This window comes from Hylaeus volcanicus, chromosome 2, assembly GCF_026283585.1.
Source record: "Hylaeus volcanicus isolate JK05 chromosome 2, UHH_iyHylVolc1.0_haploid, whole genome shotgun sequence".
Classification (NCBI taxonomy): Eukaryota; Metazoa; Arthropoda; class Insecta; order Hymenoptera; family Colletidae; genus Hylaeus; species Hylaeus volcanicus.
This window is the reverse complement of record NC_071977.1, coordinates 29,215,949-29,239,272: the sequence shown is the minus strand read 5'-3', so window position 1 is coordinate 29,239,272 and position 23,324 is coordinate 29,215,949. Positions and strand designations below refer to the sequence as shown.

Below are 23,324 nucleotides of genomic sequence, written 5' to 3'. Positions count from 1 at the left end.
CACCTGCTAGTTTCCATGCTAATTTCCATGACTAATTTCCATGACTAATTTCCATGCTAATTTCGGGGCCGTAGAATTACGTTAAAAATAAGGTAAACATGGATTTTGGATCTCAAAAAGGTGACCTTAGGAAAAACAATTGTTCCCTTAGGATTAAGGGGGGTGGCACAGTGGGAAGCCAAATATCGAGCGTTTTCGTGATTTTCTTTAAATTTTGGGAATATTTTCGGTAATATTTGCGGGCTTCCAAGTGCATTCGACAATTTCTTAAATCTACTTCCCACAAAAATCTTTGAGATATCGTGTTTTTTTTTGTTTTTCTTTTGTTTTTTTTTTTAAGTAACGCTCCATGTTTGGTATCCCCGGCGTTATGCCTTCCTCTCGCCCCAGTCTTTCACGGTGTTTGCTTTCAGGCAGTCAGCGCGGGCGCGAGATTGGCCATAGAGGAGTGTCAGCACCAGTTTAGATCAGCGAGATGGAATTGTTCCATCAGCCCGGAAAATCCGGAGAACGTTTTCGGCGGCGTGATGCTAGTCAGTAAGTAAAAGCTCAACCGCAGGCAGAACGAGTTCCTCGTAACGCGAAAGCTCTGTCTAGACCTGTCGAGAATAGCAATTCGCTAAGAACGCTTACCTTCTATCGATTCGAAAGCGGCGAACGACAACCGAATTCATAAAAAAAGTTCCGATACGTTCAGACCTGTTCCAATAGCATCTACCAAAAATCGACGTGAACTTTCTACAAAACCCGATAATTGGTCCGTATTCTCGAAATTACTCGAAATTAAGCGCGACTCCGTCCACTTAAATTCCCTCCCATTTAATTATTTTCCCACGGAACGAATCCCCGTTCGTATTAAAAAGACGAACCTCGCGTACGAAATTGCGTTATCAAAATTGGCACCATCGCGTCGCGGATTCGAGATAATTTTAATTAAATTTAATTCCCCGTGCAAAAAAAAAAGGAACAGCACCACCTGCCGTTTCGCGTAATCACGAACGAGACGCGGGCTGCCGAGAAGAGGGCACAGCCTTGGAGAAATGAAAAAACTTCTCTGCAGCGACAAAATTCTGGTGCATGTTCGCAGACAGTCGCGAGGCGGCGTTCGTGTACGCAATATCAGCAGCAGGAGTTGCTTACAGCGTCACGAGGGCCTGTTCCAGGGGCGAGCTCACCGATTGCTCCTGCGACAACCGGGTCAGGACACGCCGCCCGAATAATTGGCAATGGGGTGGCTGCAGCGAGGTAATTTCACCCTTTATTTGTATTCCCCTGTCCTTTTCAAAAATAAGACGCGACTAACTGCCGACCGTAAATTAGGATTACCTTCTTCTTTCACGGGCTTACCTTCTTACGCAAGTTCTCCTCGTTGGATTCGTACCACCGTTCCCCGTTAATTAATTACACTTGTTACACTTGTCTCGAATTGAAACAATCGTGTCTTTTGAACGTATACCGAGAAACCGAGTATTTATTACGTCTAGAAATTAATCTGTGCGTTATATTCGATCGAGAGCTTAAGTAAATTATTATTTTTCCAAGTGTTCGACCCGATGGTCGTCGCGACTTATCTATGTACACGAAATTCAGTTCAGAAATGTTGCTTATCGGTGTTCTTCTTGCACGTAGAAGTTCGTTTTCCGTGTAACATTACTACATAATATCACTTCTGCCCTCTTCCCTGAAGGGAAGCGTACCATCGCGTACCAACGTCGTACTCTAGCGGTTCTAAAACCCTCCAAGGACGAAAGTAAGCCCGGTTCACGGGCGAAACCGATACGTTTCTCTGCAGGAATTCTTCGAGTTCTTACGCAACGGCCGGTTAATCGAATGCCAAGTCTCCGACGGGTCAATTAAGCCAACGATTTCAATTTCGCGGGAGCCTGCGGAAATACCGCGGAGGTCGCGTAACAGGAGGACGCGAATTAATGATAAGTTTCTGTGTTTCGTTGTTTTCGATCGGTAAATCAATCCCGCTCGTGGATTCCGGTTCGCGCTTGGAAACGGTGCTTCCGTCTCGCGTGGAGTTAATGAAATTCCATTCCCCCGACAAACGACGTTTATTTCTCACCCTTTCTCGGCGAAGAGGGGGGCGAAAGGAAAACCGAACGACGCAACAGTATCCCGTTTCTTTGCGTTACGCGTATACAGGGTTAAGGGGACAGACCAACCCCTCGCCGATACAGAGAACTGCTACGAGTACCTTTTTCTCAGAAGCTGCTCACGCTAGACAAGCTTTCGCCTGTCGTGTTTAGCTTGTACTTCGCGTTGGAATTCTTCTTTTTTTTTCCTTTTTTTTCCCTTTTTTTTTTTAGGGGTATCGATTGTCAGGGTTGGAAGAATTTCATGAATAAGTTCTCTGTAGAGACATCGAGGCTGCAGGTATCCAGGTATTCGAATAGCATATCATTGTTCGAATATTAATATAGGAAACGATGTTACGTTCTTAATTTTTCGTTGTAACGTGTCGTCGACGACTCGACTGTTTTACGATGGGTCCTCTTTAAAAGTATCGTGGATTATAAGTCATTAGGATTTCCTCCGGACAGAGTCCCATAATAGTTCCCTTTGTCCCGTTTTTAAGCTGGCCACCGAAACGAATCGTGAAAATATAGGGTTCTATTGGAAGGGAATGGAGGGGGAGGCTGCGAATGACTCATAGACTTAAAGAAAAACAGCCCGATGTAAGGATAAAGGTCATAAGCAGGCTCCGAGCATACGTGTACGTAGCTCGGAGGTGCTCGTAAACGTACATACGAAATCATTGCGGGAAAGAATATCCGTGTGTGAATCCGTGTCTACAGCCCCAGCTTGAACTCGACTCGTTGAGAGAAGAGCGGTTGGTCCATTAGCACTGGAAATAACGAGGGTGATCCGGGATGAAGATGGCCAGCCACCGTGTTCACCCTCCGTGTGTCGAATTGTTCAGCATTCCAAGATTACTCCCTTTTCTTTTTCTTTTTTATTTATTTGATCGTTAAAAGAGAAGGAAGAAACGAAGGGACACCCGAGTTTCACCTTTCTTCGTCGTGATTTTCTTACCGTTGAACGTGTACTTCTTGCCGGGCGTACGCTTCCACTGTTTAAGCGCGTTGCATGGGGCGGGGGAGGGGGAGGGGGGAAGCACTGGCATCCCGAGGCATCCCCCAATTTGTCGTCTCGATCTCTCCACGGTCGGTCGACGTAAACCTTAACCCTGGACGAAGACAAAGCTCGTCCTGTAAACGGATGCATTTCATGCGTACGGCTGACCCCTTGTAGACATTGCTGGCTTACAAGGGGATTAAGGGGGCTAAGCTTGTTAAGTTGCAACAACCCGCCCACCTCTTGCCCCTGCACCCGCCCCCGACATATCGGCCACGCAACTTGCACGTGAGCGATGCACACAAACGTAAATACAAAAGAGCTCGCGGACCGGGAAGAGGCGCTTGGGAACGGGGGTAGTACGAGACGGGGGGGAGGGAAACTACTCGGCGAAGGAAACAATGTAAGAACGAGGGTAAACATTGCTGAACACAAGCGGCGACCGATCCGGAGCGGCTCGGCGAAACGGAGGAATCGTATGGAAAACGCAACGAGGTTTGCGAAAAGGAAAAATTACGATCGACCGAGTACCGACGCCGAGGCGATCGATTCGCGGCTTGTTCCGCGTACACTCGAACGTTGCGAAATGTCAGAATCGCTTGAAAAAGGAACTTGAAGATTTAAAAAAAAAGAAAAATCCCATAGTATCGTACAAGATTATTGTTACGCGACGAATGCTCTTCGATGTCAATATCGATCAATGTTGCCGCCCCGTTGTCTGTTTTCCTACCCCGGCGTCGACGTCCAGAGTCTTGCTTATCGCTGCGACGATTGGGTCTCGGTCTCTGATTTATTGTTAGATAAATATTTAATTTATTGCGATCGATACGAGCGAGAGCGCCGAGAGCGTGAGAAAAGACAACACGGGAGAGATGGGACAGCGAGCGAGTAGGTGGGTGGAAAGGGAGGAGGACAGGAGATCAGAACACGTGCTCGAGGTACTCACGTGGCAGGAAGAGGAAAGCGTCGGGAAAGTGTGGCGCTGCTTCTCCTTCGGGATTACGTCGAATCGCGGAACGGCCATTTCCGCGACGCATTCCGACGGCCACGGAGAATCCCTTAACGAGGCTGATCCCGTGGGACGAATGTCTGGGTCGGGCACGCTGACAGATTTCCCAGATAATGATATTTGCCGACTCTTCAGCGCCGAGCTGGTTTTAGGGGGTTTCCTCGTGTCTCGGATGCGAGAGAAATCGATTTTTCTTGCCTCTTCTTAAACTTTGCGGAAGTCCAGCAACCCCGTACGGGGTTAAACGTATTCCTTGATTCTTAGTGTTGTAATTATAAACTTGTCGCTAAGGATACAGAAAACTCTTTCCGAATCAGAAATCACGTACGTTACAAATTGACTTTATTTCTCTCGATTCTTATTCTTACTCTTTTTTTTATATCGTTTATTTATAATGGTCGCACGAACAGCAATGCCACTAACGACCACGGTGTAACGCATAGTTACAAATTAATTACAAATTAATCGCACATATACAATAATTAAACTTTGTTATATAAGTCTACACTTTTTAAAAATGAAAAAGTCGCGTCGATGTTTCTAAGACTGTTAAGGCAGTCACTGAGATCTGTCGGAAGTTTGAAATCTAGTCGTTTAGATTGGAAGATTCGGCAGTCAAGTAATACGTGTGCAATAGATAATTTAACATTGCAGGAATTACAGATCGTAGGTGGATTTTTAGTAATTTTGTAGACATGGGTCATATTTGTGTGACCGATAATATGCCGGCAATATCAGAGAGCATTCGTTATTAAAGACATCTTTCCTTATTTGAAATAATTTTGAGTGGTGGTGAGCTGACCCAATATTCATTCCAACAATTTTTAATTCTTATTTTCAGTTCCCTGATTAGGTCATTGTGTCTTCTTACTCTTGTTCTTATTCTTATTCTTATTCTCGGCATTTACCTTGTCTGTATCTCACACTTTCTCCCTGTCTCTCGTCCGCACTCGTCTCATCTGCTCTCGTCTCATCTGCTCAACTTCACATTCGTACAATACGCAGCTAATTTAAACAGTCTACATTGGCGTTTTTGAAAATATCGCGCTCGCGTTAGTTTATCCTGCGCGATCGGTCCGAAAGTTTCCTGGACTCGCGGCGTCCAAACTGCAAAGGGTCGAACACACCGAAAGAATTAGCCTGTTCGCGGTCCAGATTTTCTGATTTCGGTGGATTTTTGTCGAGCCTAGAGTCGCGCCATAAATCACAGGAATCTTGTTTCGGGAATCCACAGGACATACACTTCGGTGAGAAGTTTTCGCGAGAGTGGTCCGACGGCGGCGAGGAACCTGTGAAGGAGGGTGTCCTCCAAGGACCGAAAGGGCTGGCTGGCCAGCTGATGAGGAAGCACGATAGCGAAGCTGGCAGGCGTGCCGTCCGCTCGAGAATGCAACGCGTGTGCAAGTGTCACGGTGAGCCATTAATGCGTTCCACAGATAACCGCCCCGGGACGCTGTCCACGGTCTTATTTTTCATTCCGCTCGCTTCGAGGGCTTAGGATTATCATCTGTTCCCCTTTGTCTTCCCCCGCGTAGAATCCTTGGAAAGTTAACCCTTTCTATATCAATGATTCCATGCGAACACTCGCAAGCGGACGCTTCTCGTTGTCCGATTGCTTCGAAACTTTGTATTTATTTAAAATCTCCTCTGCATATTTGGAAGACGAAACAACCTGACCCGTGACAAGCTACTGTCCTTAATTTAAGAGAGCCCCCGCAAAGAATTGGTTGAGAACCGATTCTATTTTCGGTACGCGTCCCGCGGTTGTGTTCATCGATCGGATTACATATTTTCATAGAAATTGATGCGAGCGCAATTTCATGGTCCCGTAGGTATGTCTGGCTCGTGCAGCGTGCGCGTCTGTTGGAGAAGATTGCCAGCGTTCAGGGTGGCCGGGGCTGCTCTGGCGGCGTTGCACGAGGGCGCAGCTCTGGTTCGACTGGCGCAACGTGGCGGAAGAAGATCGGCGAGGCTGTGGCCTGCTCGTCCCGATCTCAAGCGGCCGAACAAGACGGACCTGGTGTACCTCGAAGACAGTCCCGACTACTGCGAGAAAAATCTCACGTAAGGGATCCCATAGCTTCGTAACCGGTAACTAGACTGCAGATCTTTATGCATTTATAGGGAAATTTGAACGCGCAAGAAAGTACAAAATGCAAACAATATGCAAGAATATAAAAAATTCGAAAGTAAAGTTCATGTTACGATATTTACAGAATAAAATAAATTCCTATTTAGCTTCAATTTTTGTAGGCACGTTCGCGAACATTTTATTTTGCATAAAGATCCGCAGTCTGATTATATTATATATATATATTGTTTATTAATTCTTTCTTCGTTGTGTTCGGTTAATAGAAACGCTAAGAATCCACGAATCTGTTTCAGACTCGGCATACCCGGCACGAGGGGAAGGATATGCAACCGAACGTCCCTGGGCCTGGACGGATGTAGACTGCTGTGCTGCGGCCGGGGCTACCAGACGCGGGTCCGCGACGTGACCGAGAAGTGTGGGTGTCGGTTCGTCTGGTGTTGTCACGTCAAGTGCGAGCTATGTCGGCACACGCGAGAAGAACACGTCTGCAATTAGGCGCGGGCAATTGCATTCCGGTCGGTCTACCGAAAGGTGCTTCACGACCCTCTGCGTCCAGGCAGATATTTTTCTCCATGACGACGACGACGATCCTCGATCGCGACGGTCCGTTTCGCGATCGTCGCGCGATCGCGATGGGGGTAGACCGCGATTCCACCGCGCTGTTTTAAGTTTAAACCTTGCAATGGCTTAGTCCGGCTGGCTCTCACAGGGAGGTCGGTCGCGGGCCGTTAAAACCGCCGCGAGAGGCTACAAAAGTGTGTGACACGTTACGTTAGAACATTCTGTACCTGACAGTCAGAGTGTCGTAAGTCCACTCTTCGGCAACGGTGACTTTGAGCGTAGCTTTCAGACGGTTAGATTAACATATCTACGTGTGTTTGTGCTCTGTGAGGCGGTCCCAACTTGACCACCCCAAACGTCCCCGCGCCCAGGCATGTCCAACTCGATACTCGCCGTGTCGGAGCAGACAGCTAAATCGTAACGCTTGATCGTGGCGTGGAACGACCGTTCGGGGATGCGTGTGCGAAGATCACAAATCGGTTCGTTTCTACTCTGTCGTGTCTTGCGACAAAGCTCTATGATAGAGTAGGGCCAGCTAAGCCGTTTAGCCTTGGTCTCGAATTTCTGCGAAAGGAAGCGATTACGAAATATTTATTACGTCTTTGTAATCGGTTCGTAATTTGGTAATGACTCCGGTGGCCGAATCGTTCAAAGACTGCTGCCATTGTCGAACGTCGCGGACCAGTTGGACATGCTTGGTCTGCGCTGTTCTTTCTGACGATAGGAAAGCTACCGGCAGAGATGTTTAACGATCGATCGGTCAGTTCTTCGAGGTTACGTTTGTTGAGATTATAAGGTTACTCGTGGTTTCTTGAATTGTAACGCATCAGGCTGACCCAAGGAAGGATTGTCCATTTTAATCGTCTGTGGTGCCTGGTTACTTTTTAACTATCCGTCAAAGTAAAATATCGTTATTATTATTATTATTATTAAACGTCTGCGTTACGCAAATTTATAAATATATTCGACCCACCGGTAGGATGCAAGGAGGAATCGGGTCGTACTTGACCCATGATTAAATTATTTATTTAATTACAATGAATTATCCGCAATCTATATACATATATCGATGTTTATTAAATCTCTTGTCAAACAATTCGCGGCATGGGGGAGTCCTCTAGCGGTTAAGTAATCGTTGATCTAAGACATCGTAAATGACCTTGAAGTCTCTAACGGTGACCTTGAAAAACTTTCTCCTCGATAAAAAAAAAAAAAGTTTATCCATTTAAAGCGTACTATTTCTTCCACCGACGCTTTTCACTGGTCATCGAGGACGAGAAAGATGTCCAGGGTGGTCACGACAAATTGGACACCCTGTACAGAGACCTCCGAAGTAAAAATACCCTTCGCAAAACTGTGTCGAATTGTTTCAGTATTAATATCATGTATAGCAAGTACAATGTGTCTGTGAAGTTGCAGTTACGTGGCTTATTATGCTAGTCTGGCTCTCAGGTGCACCATTATTTACGTAAATGTTAACATGTTGAGGATCGACCATGAATCGGTCCAATTCCCAAGGGTTATCTACGATCTGTAAAAAAAATGTGTGGCTGTCATCGTGGTACTTGATGCAAACGATGATAAAAAAAAAAAGAGAAAAAAATGTGTAACGGGAATTGGAATCGACCGAGAGCATCGCTTATCGATGCGACTTCAGGGGCACGGGGAAAGGACCTTCGCGGAAAGGAATTCGTAACGCCGTTGTGGTCTCTTTTGCGACGCGAAAACGGTGAATCGGATCGCGCGCGTACCCCATTTTGCTGTCCCATAACTGAAACTCAATATGTTAATAATTTGCGGTTTTTGCTGACGCGAGAGAAAGATAGAAGAGAAGCGTGCGTGCGTGTGTGTGTGTGTTCCGCGTGGACGAGATCGAGTGTCCGGATAAGCATGCGGCTGAACGTGAGCATGGGAATAGAGTAACATAGGCGAGATATTAGGCCACTCGACGACCATTCTTCTTTTTCTTCTGTTTCGTGCTCGCAACATTTGCGTATGACGCGAGAGTCTTATTTATATCAAAGTAAAAGACCTCCACGATTGTGTAGGTATCTCATTGTATACCAATGCTCTCTAGCGCGTAGAACCACCTTGTCTTCACCTAAATATGGAGCAACTACAGTGGCGCGCAAAAGTATTCCGCCCACGCTTGAAAAAAATTCATATAGCGTGCGCAGGTCGAATCGAGGATCATGCAAATGTTGGATAAGATGCGGTGTATTGATCGTAAAATCGGAATGTTTAACACTGTAGTAAAAGCGAGCATCCTTCCTTGATAAAACGATGCTTGCTTCGACTACATCCTCGCATATTTATTTAAAAATATTGTTGCGACTACAAGGAAACACGAGTATCAGAATTTTATCGATGAAACGATGTTGCACGACTAGCAATTCTCGCGTTAGATGAAATTTTATAGCTCGAAGTTGTATCGAGCGTCTCAATTTGTCTTTTCGTAATATGGATATCGATCTCCCCGATTTCAACGACCTTGATTAGGGTTAGCATTTCTAGATCTTCAAGTTCTCGTACCTTTTATTGAGACGTTCCTAGTAACAGGCAACCCGGTGCTCGAGCAAGTCGTCGTTACAAGTATCTTGTAGATCATTTTTATATGTTATTCTAGTAAATTATCAAACCTGATGGAGACGGCTGAGATTCGAAGAAAGGTATTTGTACTTCTATTTATTTATATTAAAATCTTTATTTATAGGAAACCTGTACTTCCCGTCGGAACATTCACGGCAACTAAACAAAATTTCATCTGGATTGTACAGGTTTGGTAGAAGTTATGGAAAATCACGGTATCGAGAAAAAGTGAACACAGAATACTCTTAATTGCTGTTGTTTTGGTTTGCGAGTGTTCGAATACTTTCGCGTGTCACTGTACACGACTCGCTATATCGGCCGTGTTCCGGCGAACAATGCGAGTTACGAGGAGCGAGACGGACTGCGGGAGCGCGAGTCCACGTCGAGGCGAGGTGAAAAGGAGAGGAAAAAAAAATAAAAGAGGAAAAGGAGGCCGCGCCAGCGATACGACGTGTATTTTATCCCGCTGTCGGCAGTTCGCCTCGAGTCGCTCGGATCGGGAACAATTCTGCCAATGACTGTACATACTGTCTTCTTCTTACCGTTTTGTAGATTTTACGTCCACAACTGCCGCGCTGTATATAGATAAGCATACGTACGATCGATCAATGTTTACGTTCTCATCGAATGCTGCGTCAAGAGAAAAAAAAGAGAGAAACTCGAAGTCTCTCGGAGTAACTTTACAGAGACGAAACTAGTTCGCCTTTGCAAAGAGTACTCCTTACCTGAAAGCTTCAAAGTCTCAATCTTGTTCAGACTCGACACCGCCGAATAATAATCATCAATTAAATCAACGACAGTCCCAAAACGATCAACGATTAACTTAATCAAAGACACGAGTCTTGTCGGGCTACTCGAGGAATGAAATTTAATGTCATTTCCGAGTAAACTAAATATTGCACATTTTCGACCAGAAACCTTCATCTTCGGAATAGCACAACATACACAGACGTCTGTTTTTAATGTTTGCATTCGTGCATTTCATGAATGAAAAACATTTGATTAATTTAATCGTTACGAACGATTGAGCTGCTGTTTCGTCGCGTACGCCAAGCCGATTGAAGCCACAGTCTAGTCAATTACGAGGTCCGAATTCATCGTGTCGCGAAAACGCTTGTGGCGACGGACATCTTTCATATACGTTCTTCCAATTTAAAATGGGAATTTCATCGTTTTATACCATCGACCTTTTTTACTGTATTGTTCTTTTCGTTTTATATACACCGAAACCAGAGACAGGCAAAATATTATTCGAATAGAAACAACGTATATAATTTATTACGTTTATCACCGTCAACAGTCGTCGAGCTCTTAATGAAATCCAATTTTATAATTGATACTGTTATTTCAGGTAGATAAGTATTTTGCCCATCTCTGATACAAGTATCGATCAACTTTTTACACAGAGATCAATTTATTTTATACCTGTCTATCTGTTGTAATGCTTCGCATCGAATCAAATTTTTCTACGACGAACACCGTTTTTTACAACGATCGAATGACGATCGATGAATACGATACGCGAGTTTGTACACCGGCGCCCACTTGCCGTCGCTCGAAACGACGCTAAAACTGCTGATTCCGATTTGAGAGAAACATGGCCTTAACGAAGAAAGAAAAAAACGAGTCGAGTTCGTGAAACTTGAGGTAACCGATTCGTCCGTACGTTTTTAAGGATCTAGCGATAAACGCACACGAGCGAACTACTCGTGCGACGACGACGACAACGACGACGACGACGACGACAACGACGACGACGACGATACAGAGCGCAGTACCTATTGAGAAATTTGTAATTTATTTTCCACACAACGCTACACTGTACTTTCTAGCTTTTCCAATCAATCAACTTAACGATCAAGTATTCTCGTAATAGTTACGTCTCTTCATTAGCAATGAGATAAACACACTCTAGCTCGTAACATTTGTATTTGTATGTACCTGTACTCTACGTGCATTTATATAAATACATATGCGAAAAGTGTCCGTATTAGCCAGCACCTGGATTCCGTTCTTCTAGCCGCGAAATGTTTTCATTTTTATTTATAAAAGTTTGTTCGCGTATCAGTTGCTCGTAAGTGAACAGAATTGAGATCTTCGTTGGTTGTTTAACCAAAAGAAAATTTCATTATGTTTTATTTATTTTATATAGATAGCAATTCGACGAACGATTATTTTATTTTTTAGTCTTTCACCGCGTGTATCTTCCCTTCGACCTTTGGGTTCGTCTGGAGATAAAGATGTACCGCGCCACCATACAACCAACGGTCGCAAAAATTCCTAAAATGCCGCCCACGAAGAGACCAAGGAAAAATTGGAGGTCCTCGCTAGGTGTCCTAACAGGGTTCATCGGTGAGAATAATTCCATGTTACCATCCTTGGTCTTCGCCATATAACCGAGCCAGTAAATCAGCCTGTCCACGGCAGGATTTATCCTGTCGCGGATAGCCAAGGATACCCGTCGAGCGTTTTCGCGATACTCGGGCATTTCGTGTAACTGGTTCACCGTGTTTGATATCTCTTCGCCAGAGATGGCGCGTAGGTCCTCCGTGGAACGCGCAAAACCCAACTGGGTCGCTCGAGCAGAGTTCTTCGACTCGTGGGTATTCCTGGGGAAACATAACACGGGTCTTCCGTGAAACCCAGCCTCCAGGAGCTCTGTGTCGCCGCAGTGACTCAACACCACTCTCGTGCGGCTGTAACCTATGACAGAACGACGATATTAGAACCGAGAAGATCCTTTTCGATCCAGGCACAGATTATAACATTCAAGATGCAATCTTCTACCTATCAGATCTTGTCGATCGATCGCCGTGCGAACAAAATAGTTCTGTAGCACGCGATCCGTGCTCTGAAACTTGGCGTTTTTCCAAATGATTGCTTGGCCCTCTCTGTTCTGCGGCAGCTTTTGCACCAACTCTCTAATCAACGGCTCATAATTGTCGTCCAGGAGAACCACAATCGTTCCCTGTCGAAACTCAAGCAATAGTTCGTGCACGCTTCCTTCCAATGGTTGCGCACCTCGACAGTGATGACATCCGACCTACGATATTACATGTAATTAAAACCAAAGACTATCTCGTAAGATAGGCCTCCGTGCATCCCACTCACCTCGACTATCAGCTGCGTAAGCGGTGCAAAATCTGACCGCAGGACGGTATCAGCGCCCCAAAGTATGAGACGAACATCGCCATAAAGATTATCCAAATTGACATCGGTGTCTGGCAAATATTTTCCAACTATACGGAGAGCATACGTTGCGTAATCGTCCCGACCCGCGGAGAATATCGACCTCCTCGTGAATATCGTTCGCAATCTGGACCAAAATCCAGCGTTTTGCACCGGCAACGCTGCGCCTGTGTACTCAAACACATATACCTCCTCGTCCCGATTGCGTGTCCATATCACTGGAATCGACTCGATGCTCTTAGTCCACGGTATCAAGCATCCATCGTGTCTAAAATCGAATATCAGCTTTTAATTACAATCGCTAATGATCTAACACAAAATGACATACCTGAGCGCAGGGAATATGACGAAAGTCGGTCGAATTTCCTGTATTTTTTTGGCGATCTGTCCATCCTTCAGCAGAGCCTCGCAGGCCTGAACCGCCTTGGTCTCTGGGTACGCGGATTCCTCGATCTGGACATCCACCGTCAGCACCTCAACGTCGATCAACGTCTCGTAGAGGTCCTCCTTTTTAGACGCCGGTATTATCAACGTGGCGTCGATCAATTGATCCGACAATGTATTGGCCAGCAAAGACAAATCGTAAACATCTTCGAACGCGACCACCACTGCCGATTGCGGAGGTGCGGTCAAGCTTGAACTGCTTACGATACGCAGGAGACAAAGGTACGCGAATAAATCGACGAATACCGACATGATCGAACAGCGACGGCGATCGATAAAAGAATCAGGATAAGTCTCGTTTTAAAACGAAAGATTTTTAACGGATAGATATTTTAAGAATTACAAGAACATCGATACAATTCACGATGTGTGTAATGTACGATATTTTAAATACGATAGGTAGAAAAAGTTAGACGTATAATAATTGTATCGCGTATTCGTTCAAATTCCGGAGCAATCTTCCGTTAGTTATCGCGCCGGCAGAGATTTCGAAACGGGTCACTCATCCTCCAAGAAAGAAAACGAGAATCGTTCCCGAAACTTCGTAGAGATAAGCCGAACGCTAACTTCCTTCCAGTATCCGACGTTTGGAGTATAAACGTTCGCAAATGTTTAAGCGTGTTCGTGTAAACACAGAAACGTTTATTTCTTGAATGCTGGGAACGCCGATTCGGAGTTCGAATCGTGGGCACTTTTTTTTTAGAAGCACTGCGACCAACACTACTGGACCGCACTATGTACGCGTGGAACTGATGTAATAGTTAATCTGAGACTCGATCGATGGTTTCGATCAAACTCTGTTCAATTTATTCATAGTGATACACGAATCTTTACAATTCAATGGTAAAATACATGCGCAAAATAGAATTTTGGCGCCCTTAACGGACGCGTTATCGCTTGTTGACCGAGTAAACAACGTTGCTTTTCACTCGGAACGTGTAAATGAGACTCGTTCGTGCACGGACTATGTACCATAAACGTTTAGGTCGAAGAACAGATGAATATTAGACGTACGAGTGATTCGTACGTGACGCACATCGCGTGGGTCGCGACATTCGACTGTCGTGAACAAACTTCGCCTTGGTCAGCGGTCCAGAGAGATGCTCAGACACCGGGCCCGGTTAAACCTCATGGAAAAGTATGGTTGCATTATAGATGCATTGGATTGTACTCGACTGCGCTCTATTTAACCGTGACGCGTGTCTTCGTCGCGTGATATTAATGTCAATTATAAACGTCAATTATGCATTGCTATGAAAGAGTTTAAATTGTTTGACATTCATATATCAAACGGAGGTTAGTCGCGCAGAGTCAACTGCACTTTGTAGAGTTACACTTATTTAAACGTACGCTTTTGTTCATTCACACCTTTGTACACTGCTAATGACTAATGTTATTCGTTTATTAGAGGAAGAGACGTTTATAACCTTTCAATCGTGCCGGATCGAGTGTGCCATACATTCAGGACCGTCTCAAAAGTAGGCGGCGTCGTAAGCGTCGTAACCCCATGGCCCTCCACCTTCCATACTGAGATTTTTATTTTGCTAAGGTAGCAGATCGAAATTTTATAATCATTTTTTGAGTAAACTCAAATTTACCCGGATAAATTTGAATGAATTCGCTTATTGAAAATGACTCAGCTACAACGCCCTCTAAAGCTGAACCCTTTAAGTTTGTGTCGTATGGGTAGAGCCACCCCTGTGTAAATTACACATCATTTACAACCATTTACATCTTCTCGATGTGTTGATAATTTGACTTAACTATAAATTGGCTATGTTACCCAACTACTCAAGCCTTCCTTTCAACTTGCCAAATTGAATCGTAATCGAATGAAATTACGTTTTATTTTGAAAGCTAGAGGTTAGTTTCCAAAGAACGATTACGTTTCCAACGTACGACTACGTCATTGTAATACATCTGTTCAGATAAAATCTGATATAGTGTACGCATCCAACTCGCGGATTGGTTAGAAACGACAAAACGTGCGTTGCAGTTACTTCGGTGAAGCGATTTGATTTCAATTTGCGAAGGTAATCTCAAAAATAGGTTAAATACGAAAATCGTGAACACAGTGTTTAAAAATAGTCCATCGTTCGAACCTTGAACGTTGACATTGCATTGTTTCATCGTTTATTCTGTGTTTAGGAACCTCTGAAATTAACCTAGTCGATTTTAAATTTTTATTTGCAGAACGTCGAAAGAAAGTTAATAATGAATAAAAGCTGATACCTTTGAATGAAAACTCAACGTGCTTAGAAATTGTTCGACCATAATTTTAGATATCTATCGTCGTGTATTTGAAATACACGTAAAAAACAAACATGAGTTTCACCTTAGATAGTTCGAAGCGACAGACAGCTACTACGTGTGCGAGTAATGCTCCGAATACAAGTATGTTTAAATATTGTACAATAATACAAAATTATGTATATTGTTTATAACGTGTATATATTTCTTGCAGCTTTTACATTCGGAGCTACCGGCGCAGGAGATGCAGGAAAATCGACAGGATTTTCTTTGACTTCGACACCTGTGCAAAATAAGCCTGGCACTATGTTTGGTACCGGATTAAATACGACGCCTGCTCAAGGTACAGGATTTAGTTTTGGAACACCTAACATTGCTCCTACAAGTACTACAACTCAGCAAACACCCGGGATATCCTTTGGTATGGGTACGATTGTGAGTACCGGTGTAACTCCCGGTACAGCCAGTACCGTAGCATCTACAGGATTTCCTACTACAGCTCCGGCTGGAAGTACTCTAGGGTTTAGCTTAGGAGGTAGTACCACTGCTACAACAACAACTGTACCTACGTCAGGTTTCGTGACTAAGCCAATTACCAGTGGATTCTCCTTGGGAGGTGGCGAAGCCACGTCGTCCGTCCCTACAACTGGTTTAACGTTCGGCACTCCGAATACGATGACAGCGGGAACAGGATTTACTCTTGGCGCAGCATCTACCGCAACAACAGCATCGACCACAACAACGCAAGCGACAGGTATCGATGTTTGAATACTCTCAATTGGTTTATCGATTATAATTTTGAATGCAATTTAATTCTATTCTTATTAGTACGAATAATCAATATAACGTCTTTCACAGGTTTCGCATTAACCACAACTGGTACAACCTCTGTAGGTACAGGATTTGCTTTCGGTACAGGCACAACTGCAGCTAGTACAACAGGATTCTCTTTAAACAAAACGTCTGCCGCTCCGAGTCTTACAACTCCGAGTACTCAATTATCGTTGGGGACGACTACTACGTAAGGATACAGTTTTTGAGTTAGACGCGCAAATTTTGATTTACTATTAACAAGGAAAACATCGTAGCGTTAGTTCATCTGCAAATGCGAGTCAACCGGCATCCATAAACTCATTCGAAGAGTCTATCAATAAATGGACTTTAGAATTGGAGGAACAAGAAAAAGTATTTGTTAATCAAGCTGCGCAAGTTAACGCTTGGGACAAATTGCTTATAACTAACGGAGAAAAAATAGTAGCGCTCAATCAAGAAGTTGAAAGAGTGAAAATTGAACAGCAACAATTGGAACACGAGTTGGACTATGTGGTAAGTTTATTACCGTGGCATTTAAATAAATATTTTGGAGCTTGTTATAAACACGTGATGATCAAATATAGGTTGGTCAACAAAAGGAATTACAGGATTGTTTGGTACCACTGGAAAAGGAATTAGAATCTCTCTCAGTTTCCGATCCTGAGAGAGAATACACGTATCGTTTAGCGGAGGAACTCGATACACAATTGAAATGTATGTCGGAAGATTTGAAGGAAATCATCGAGCATTTGAATCAAGCTAATCGTACTCAAGATTCTAGCGATCCAATCGTTCAAATAGGTAAAATATTGAACGCGCACATGAACAGTTTGCAATGGTTAGACCAACAGACAAATCTACTAAATCAAAAGATACAACAAATCGATCAAATGCATCAAAATTTTAGACAAGAAAATGAACGAAATTTAAGCCTAGCGTATAATTAACTTTAATTATATCATCATTCGATAAACGTTCAAAGAGAAATGTATCGATTTCTTTTGTCGGGAGGAGTAAATTTTGTACCGTTTGTTTTTATGTATTTAGGAAAATAAAACACAAGCCGAGCAGTTGTATAAAAAATAAATAATATGTATTATGTTAGAGTGACATCATCGAAATCGGTGGTTACAATGTTCAAACAATAACTCAGGTAGCTAGCGACGGAATAAAGTACTGTATTTTAAGATGATCCGCTAACTGTAGATATAAGTTCACCATTTGTTCGTGAAGTATATTACATTTCACACTCTCCGGATGTAAAATGTCCCACGCCAAAAATGTATAAAACTTTTTGATATCGATACTGGCCGATACTTTATCGTCGTCAACGTCTTTTTGACTGCAACTCCATACTTGGAGATCCTGAAAATGCGTTGAAACCGTTGCGCTTTCCGTGTCGATTTCGAGTACAAACATACCAGACTTGTCAGCGGTTATCGTTAATCGTGGACTCATATTCTTCATCCTGTCGACTATGTTCCTTACATGTTTTAAATTTGGCATATCCACCGATATCTGTAAAGCGTGAAAATATATCGTTTAAGCATTCCTTAATGCTAAAAGTGATTCAACTCTTCTTTGTATATATATATATATATATATTTTTTTATAAATTCATTAAAATCGTACATTACATTAAATTCTGGTATGTTTGGCGCTTGATATTCCGGCCATTCTCGTCGGGGTATGACTCTGACTGGTACGTCGTGTAAACATTGTCGCGATTCGATGCTCAACGAGGGCAATTCGATTTCCAGCGTTAAACAAGGTTGTCGTTTATTCGTTAATTTAATTTTTACGCTTTTCGCAGTCATCCGTAAAGAACTCAACGATCTGCTTAGCATGATGGCATCGCATTCTAAATAAATTTCGTTTTGCTCCTCGGTAACACCGTTCATAATGTATTCGATAAAGAAATGGTGTTGACTCAATTCTGCCCATACCATCGATCGTCGATCGTCAGCGACGCTAAAGCACAGCTCGTTTGGCGATATTCGCAGGGTACATTGTCGTGTTAATCGAGAAATAATGTTAACGATATCTGCAATGAAAAATTTATTTAATAATTTTTTTTATTAATAAAAGGAAGTAATCGTAACATGAATAGGAAGATACTTATTATTACCAAATAATAGATAACTATGTCCATTAAATTTCTTTTACACTGTAAAATATGATGTACTTTGACAATCAAGCAGACTATGGAGAAGGTTAGAAACAGTTTTTGGCATTTAAACTCACTCGTGAAATCTCTCATAGCAACCACGTCCACCATCCTGCATCTGAATTTCATAATTGATCGTATAATAACAGTATTTTATGACAACAATAAACAGAGAGATTCTTTTAAAGAGAATCAATTTTACGCGGGAATTAAAGTATCATTTGTACCATTAGCTGCTTCATGGACCAACAATTATTATCCCCATGTCGTGGTCAAAACAACGAACTACTTTTGGAAGTTTTGATCAGAACTAGACGGGGAATGGTTTGGTATCAGTGGCGCCATCGGTGGGAAAACACCCAAGCTTGTAGTGAAGATAGTTCTCACTGTTTCTGTAAGATGGTGCCACCGAACTGACAAATCAGCCACATGGGTTGACGCAACGGTGGGGGGGCGGCGGGGGTCATCTCTGCGCCTACGAGATGGCAACCGAATCGACAAACCGGCTAGCATAGGTTGTCGCATGGAAGGGGCATCTCTGCGCCTAAAAGATGACAACCGAAAGCCTAAAAGATGACAACCGGTATTAGGAGGTATAACATCTCCTAGATGTTAGGAGGTATTCAGAGATGGTAGGATGTGTTAGGAGGTTGCAAGGGGGTTGCAGGAGGGACTGAAACAATGTTGCAAATTGCTCCTCTTGGGCCTACAACAATGTTTCGAGCTCAACAATGTTGCAAATAGCTTCTCTCGGGACTACAACAATGTCGCAAATTGCTCCTCTCGGGACTGCAACAATATTGCAAGCTCAACAATGTTGCAAATAGCTTCTCTCAAGACTGCAACAATGTTGCAAAGTCGAGTCGATTTTTCGGATTTTGTCACAATTTGCCGAACTTCTGAGTTGCAACTCTGTTGAATTTTGACCCCGCTCAAAATTGTGACGGGAAATGTCGGATATTTACTCCTGGTAACAGGAGAACATGTATATGCGAAGAGGTGGCACGTTTGCGCCTACGAGCAGGCAACCGGCCCGACGTATCTGTAAGTCAAGGTTGCCTAATTCAAGGGGCACAATTTTCGGTACGTATGGGAATTCTGGCCCAATTTTACATTTTGGTATCAGGAGAACATGATCCTCGAAGAGGTGGCATAACTTTTATTTATAGCTCGAAACTTATCTTTTGTATCAGGAGAGCATGATGAACTAGGAGGTGGCATAATTTTTAATTGTAACTTGAAACTTACCTTTTTCATCAATAGAGGAAGAGGTGTGCCATGGAAAGAAGTGAAATGTGCTAGGAAATGAAAGGAAATTAAAATGGTGTCAGGAAGTGTTAAGAGGTATTAGGATGTGTTAGGAGGTGTTAGGAGTTGTTAGGAGGCGTTCAGAGTTGTTGGGTGTTGTTAGGAGCTGTTAAGAGGTATTACGAGATGTTAGGAGGTACTCAGAGGTGGTAGGATGTGTTAGGAAGTTGGTACATCGTTGGCGCAGAGGTGCCCCTGGTATGCACCAACCGATACTAGCCTGCTTGTCGATTTGGTTGTCATCCCCTAGGGGCAGAGGTGCCCCTTGCATGCGGCAACTTACCTGGCAGGATTTTGTCGGGACCCGGTAATGGGAGAACTTTTAATGAGCTAGAATTCACCGGAATCACGCGGTCTTAATTAAAGAATACACTTTTTATAAAACTTAACGTTATTGGAATAGCGCGTAAATGGCGCGTCTGTACTCTTTACAAGTTTCGTCTAGACTGATCTAGGTACTAGGTGGTAATGCTTCCACCAACTTAAATCTAGCGTGTAGGGGGCGCATAAGTCGATGTTAACAGTGCTGCCACAATTTACAGTTCGGTGGCACCATCATACGGAAACGGTGAGAACTATTTTCACTACGAACTTGAAGATTTTCCCACCGATGGCGCCACTAGTGCTAGTGAATAACGTATTCGGCAGAAAATTCCCAATGGTCAGTACTCCCATCAAACTCCCGTTCTATTCTGTACCTTGTCCATGGTTGTACGATGTTCGGATACATTCAAATTTTCGCGCTGAAGGTCGTGTGGCTATACTAACGGGGACGTAGCGGAGTACACAGTGGTAGTACCTCATCGAGTCGTCGCAACTTCCGGCCACAAGTTTTGCATCGTTTTTTCCGTATGTCGACTGCCGTTGTAATCGTTACACTGTGGTGATAGTGCAACAAGCCAGAGTTGCGTTGCGACGAGTGACGTTCGTTTTCTCAAAAAAAATTATCGTGGGTGAAAATCGGTGGTCGGTGTGTCGACGCGAACGGTTTCGAAAACGAACGAGCAGTCTTAAAGCGTTCTCAGTCATTGGATTCGTTCAACGACGAAAATCCCGCGATGCCTCGAGATAATCGCGCGAGATTGTTCCCCGTGGAAACGTTTGCGACGTAGAGAGTGGTCTACTCGACACGAGTGGCGATGGCTCGGCGGAAATTCGTGTTCGCGAACGGCCACACCGATGCTCGAGACGTTTCCCGTCGCTTCCACTTGATGGATCCTATACCCGCTTAACAGTGAAATCCCCCGAACGTTCAAAGATGGACAAAAATCTCGAATCCTCGTCTAACTAACAACTTTCCAAGAACAATTAAAAGGTAAACAGGTTAATTGCTCGATAAAAATGTCTGAATCGTGCAATCGAAGTACGATGCCCCGCGTCGAATGAAACGGACTCGGCTAGAACTTTTTATGGATAAATCGCTCTATACGCGGCAATTATTATTTGTTCGTACATCGTGCGAATAAATATACTTTGCGTATATAAAAAATAGAATTCTACCTGTCGGATACGCGACGCGTGCTCGGAACGCGCTCTCCGTTCTTTTCCCATTTTTCTCCCCCTTGTCGCGTTCGTATCGTTGTGTTAATTAAACAAACAAACTGTAGACCGGGGCGGTGTTAATCGAGCACGCTGCGAGAAAATCTGGAAAGGACGCGCGAATCGATGGGAAAGAGGAGTCGGTGGCGTCGGAGGAGAAAGAATTTAAAGGATTTCAAAGAGGAATTTAAGGTTCAAGACGAAATGGAGAACAACGACAAACCACGAACCGTTGCCGAACGTGCGTCCATGTCCAAGGAGGAACCGTCCTCTCCCGGCACAGCCGACAACAATTACGGCTGCGAGCACTACAAGCGAAAGTCCAAGTTCGTGGTGAGTTCTCTCTCTTCTTTTTCTCATCTGTGTCTCCTTTCTAGTCCAACGCCGCGCGCGTATCCGTCCAGCGGAGGAGCCTAACCGTTGTGTTTTCGACATACCGATCACGCGGATTCACAGTGATCACTTGACGTTTCACCCGCCCCCGAGACTCGCCGACTAATCTTCCAAATCCTTTTTCACCGTGAGTCTTAACAGTGTCTCGTTTCCCGCAACCGTCTTTCGTACACGTTACAAAGGACAGTGGGTGCACTTGGATCTCGTTAACCATTCGCTTTGTCCTAACGTCATCGTTTTGTTTGTCTTAGAGTTGAGCAGCATTTGAATAATTTCGAATAAATCCGTGGATAGTCTTTCAGGATGAAACTTTTATTCGAGCAAAGGACTCTTGAATATAACCTTATCCGAGCAAGGAAGAACGAATATTTACTCGTTATGTAAACGAGAAAACAATTCTTTGCACAGGCACATGTCTCTACGTGATGAACATACGTGCGAAGTGTATGCGTGCATATCGTGTGCGTGTAGCGTCTGTGCAATGTATGCGATTTTCTTCTGCGTTATCTTTAACCACTCGTACATTTTTCATACGTTTATAAAAATTGCATACCGTGTACAAACAACACAGATCGCAAAACACGCGGACGCTTGCATAAATAATTACTTTCTCCTTACTATGAAAAAAATAAATATTGATTCGTGAGTCACGAATAAACTTTTATCCGAATAAGATCTCATTTGAATAAACGTTTCATCCAGATAGGAGTTTATTCGTGACTCGGGAATAGAGGCTCATCTAGATAAAGGATTACTTGGTAATTTTGTTCGTTCGAACGTTATCTGTAATAGATAAAAATACGTCCAATGCCAGCTCGTGTGTATTCGTTGAAATTTCGAATCGATCGACGATACGCGATAACGACGCAACCGGAACATTAATCGATGTTCTGTATGTAAAATGATTAATTTGTCTGTTAAATTGTCGAGTAAGTGACGCACGTCACCAATTGACGGTTAATTATATTATTAATTCACGTAACGACGCATCGTGAATGGTACGTTCTGAATCGATGAAAGCACGGACGTTTGTATCCGAAATGGGCAAAATTTTCTCTATTCGTTACAATTCGAATTTTAATTTTTATGTAACAGATAACGAATAGAAAGTTGTTCGTGTTTTACTCGCTATTGCGAAATTTGTATTTGAATATGAATTTTACCCATTCAATTTTTTTTGTGAAATACAATTGTGGTAATTATGTTTTTTGTTTGCGTTACGTTGTCATCGTGAATTCGAACTGTATCGAACTGTATTTCGAATCAATCGAAATACAGTGCACGTTTGAAGAACATTCGAATTGCCTCAAGTGACGCAACGACGAGAGGTAACGATTATCGATCTATGGAACAGCGTTTTCACGAATTCAATCGTGCTCAAATCAACAATGTATAGGACGATAAATCGCTCGAGGAGAATACATCGAGTCTATGTTACGAAATTCGACAAAATTTCGTCGTTGCAGCGAGCAAAATTTCACATTTTCGCGACTATCCTTGAACTTGCCGGGTGATCGATACAATAAACGTCTAAAATGAACGCGTCGCGGTCTCGCAATTAACGACTGATTCCGAAATCGTTCGCGCGCGAGCTTTTTCTCTATCTCTCGTGTGCGATACAACCATGTCGCGCACTGAGACGTAACCAGGGATCCTGGGGATCGTATTGATTAAATTAATAAATACTGCATTCCTAAATTCGCATGAGCATTCGTTGTAAAAGACTTGAAGTTTTGATCCGTTGAATATGTACGGCTTAATAAAATTCATTTTTAATATTTATGTACGGTTACATTAGAATAAATTCATCGACCTTAATTTATTAAGTATAACACAATCAATTCTATGCCTCTGTATTCAACTATTTGTAACTCTAGTTTAACCAG

General features: G+C 43.4%; 6 protein-coding genes across 13 annotated transcripts in view; 4 read left to right on the top strand and 2 right to left on the bottom strand.

Annotated features, from left to right (window-relative positions):
- The window catches only part of LOC128872762 (protein Wnt-1-like), a 65,365-nt gene extending 54,273 nt beyond the window's left edge, over nucleotides 1-11,092 (top strand). The window contains exons 3-7 of the mRNA XM_054115771.1: nucleotides 414-537; nucleotides 1,088-1,245; nucleotides 5,328-5,505; nucleotides 5,926-6,157; nucleotides 6,479-11,092. Of these exons, the coding sequence (XP_053971746.1) occupies nucleotides 414-537; nucleotides 1,088-1,245; nucleotides 5,328-5,505; nucleotides 5,926-6,157; nucleotides 6,479-6,680 (894 nt within the window). The 3' untranslated portion in view covers nucleotides 6,681-11,092. The remainder of the gene's footprint in view (nucleotides 1-413; nucleotides 538-1,087; nucleotides 1,246-5,327; nucleotides 5,506-5,925; nucleotides 6,158-6,478) is intronic.
- Nucleotides 1-23,324, top strand: part of LOC128872763 (probable cytosolic iron-sulfur protein assembly protein Ciao1) — a 164,069-nt gene that overhangs the window by 112,130 nt on the left and 28,615 nt on the right. The window lies entirely within an intron of this gene.
- LOC128872760 (UDP-glucuronosyltransferase 2B19-like) lies at nucleotides 11,246-13,230 on the bottom strand. Its single transcript, XM_054115766.1, has 4 exons — nucleotides 12,853-13,230; nucleotides 12,447-12,792; nucleotides 12,123-12,378; nucleotides 11,246-12,038 (listed from the first exon to the last, which is right to left on the bottom strand). Exons 1-4 carry the CDS (start codon nucleotides 13,218-13,220, stop codon nucleotides 11,527-11,529), a joined length of 1,482 nt encoding a protein of 493 aa, XP_053971741.1. The 5' UTR covers nucleotides 13,221-13,230; the 3' UTR covers nucleotides 11,246-11,526.
- Nucleotides 14,379-17,141, top strand: LOC128872761 (nuclear pore glycoprotein p62). Of its 3 annotated transcripts, XM_054115770.1 has the most exons (7): nucleotides 14,632-15,001; nucleotides 15,162-15,362; nucleotides 15,433-15,639; nucleotides 15,718-15,972; nucleotides 16,077-16,239; nucleotides 16,307-16,544; nucleotides 16,616-17,141. In XM_054115770.1, the coding sequence occupies exons 2-7, from the start codon at nucleotides 15,293-15,295 to the stop codon at nucleotides 16,976-16,978; spliced, it is 1,296 nt and encodes a 431-aa protein (XP_053971745.1). In that variant the 5' UTR covers nucleotides 14,632-15,001; nucleotides 15,162-15,292; the 3' UTR covers nucleotides 16,979-17,141. The 3 variants fall into 3 exon arrangements, with proteins under 3 accessions (XP_053971744.1, XP_053971745.1, XP_053971742.1); XM_054115769.1 differs by lacking the exon at nucleotides 14,632-15,001 and adding an exon at nucleotides 14,379-14,517 and having other exon boundaries at nucleotides 15,433-15,972; XM_054115767.1 differs by having other exon boundaries at nucleotides 14,635-15,001; nucleotides 15,433-15,972.
- Nucleotides 17,103-20,416, bottom strand: LOC128872768 (checkpoint protein HUS1). 5 transcript variants are annotated; one of them, XM_054115782.1, is made up of 4 exons: nucleotides 20,306-20,416; nucleotides 18,276-18,316; nucleotides 17,669-18,075; nucleotides 17,103-17,549 (listed from the first exon to the last, which is right to left on the bottom strand). In XM_054115782.1, exons 1-4 carry the CDS (start codon nucleotides 20,308-20,310, stop codon nucleotides 17,181-17,183), a joined length of 822 nt encoding a protein of 273 aa, XP_053971757.1. In that variant the 5' UTR covers nucleotides 20,311-20,416; the 3' UTR covers nucleotides 17,103-17,180. The 5 variants fall into 5 exon arrangements, with proteins under 5 accessions (XP_053971757.1, XP_053971758.1, XP_053971759.1 ...); XM_054115783.1 differs by lacking the exon at nucleotides 20,306-20,416 and adding an exon at nucleotides 19,790-19,950; XM_054115784.1 differs by lacking the exon at nucleotides 20,306-20,416 and adding an exon at nucleotides 18,426-18,565.
- Nucleotides 20,681-23,324, top strand: part of LOC128872764 (RING finger and CHY zinc finger domain-containing protein 1) — a 7,448-nt gene continuing 4,804 nt past the window's right edge. For both annotated transcript variants that reach the window (XM_054115778.1, XM_054115777.1), the window contains exons 1-2: nucleotides 20,681-20,821; nucleotides 21,114-21,378. In XM_054115778.1, the coding sequence (XP_053971753.1) occupies nucleotides 21,172-21,378 (207 nt within the window). In that variant the 5' untranslated portion in view covers nucleotides 20,681-20,821; nucleotides 21,114-21,171. The remainder of the gene's footprint in view (nucleotides 20,822-21,113; nucleotides 21,379-23,324) is intronic.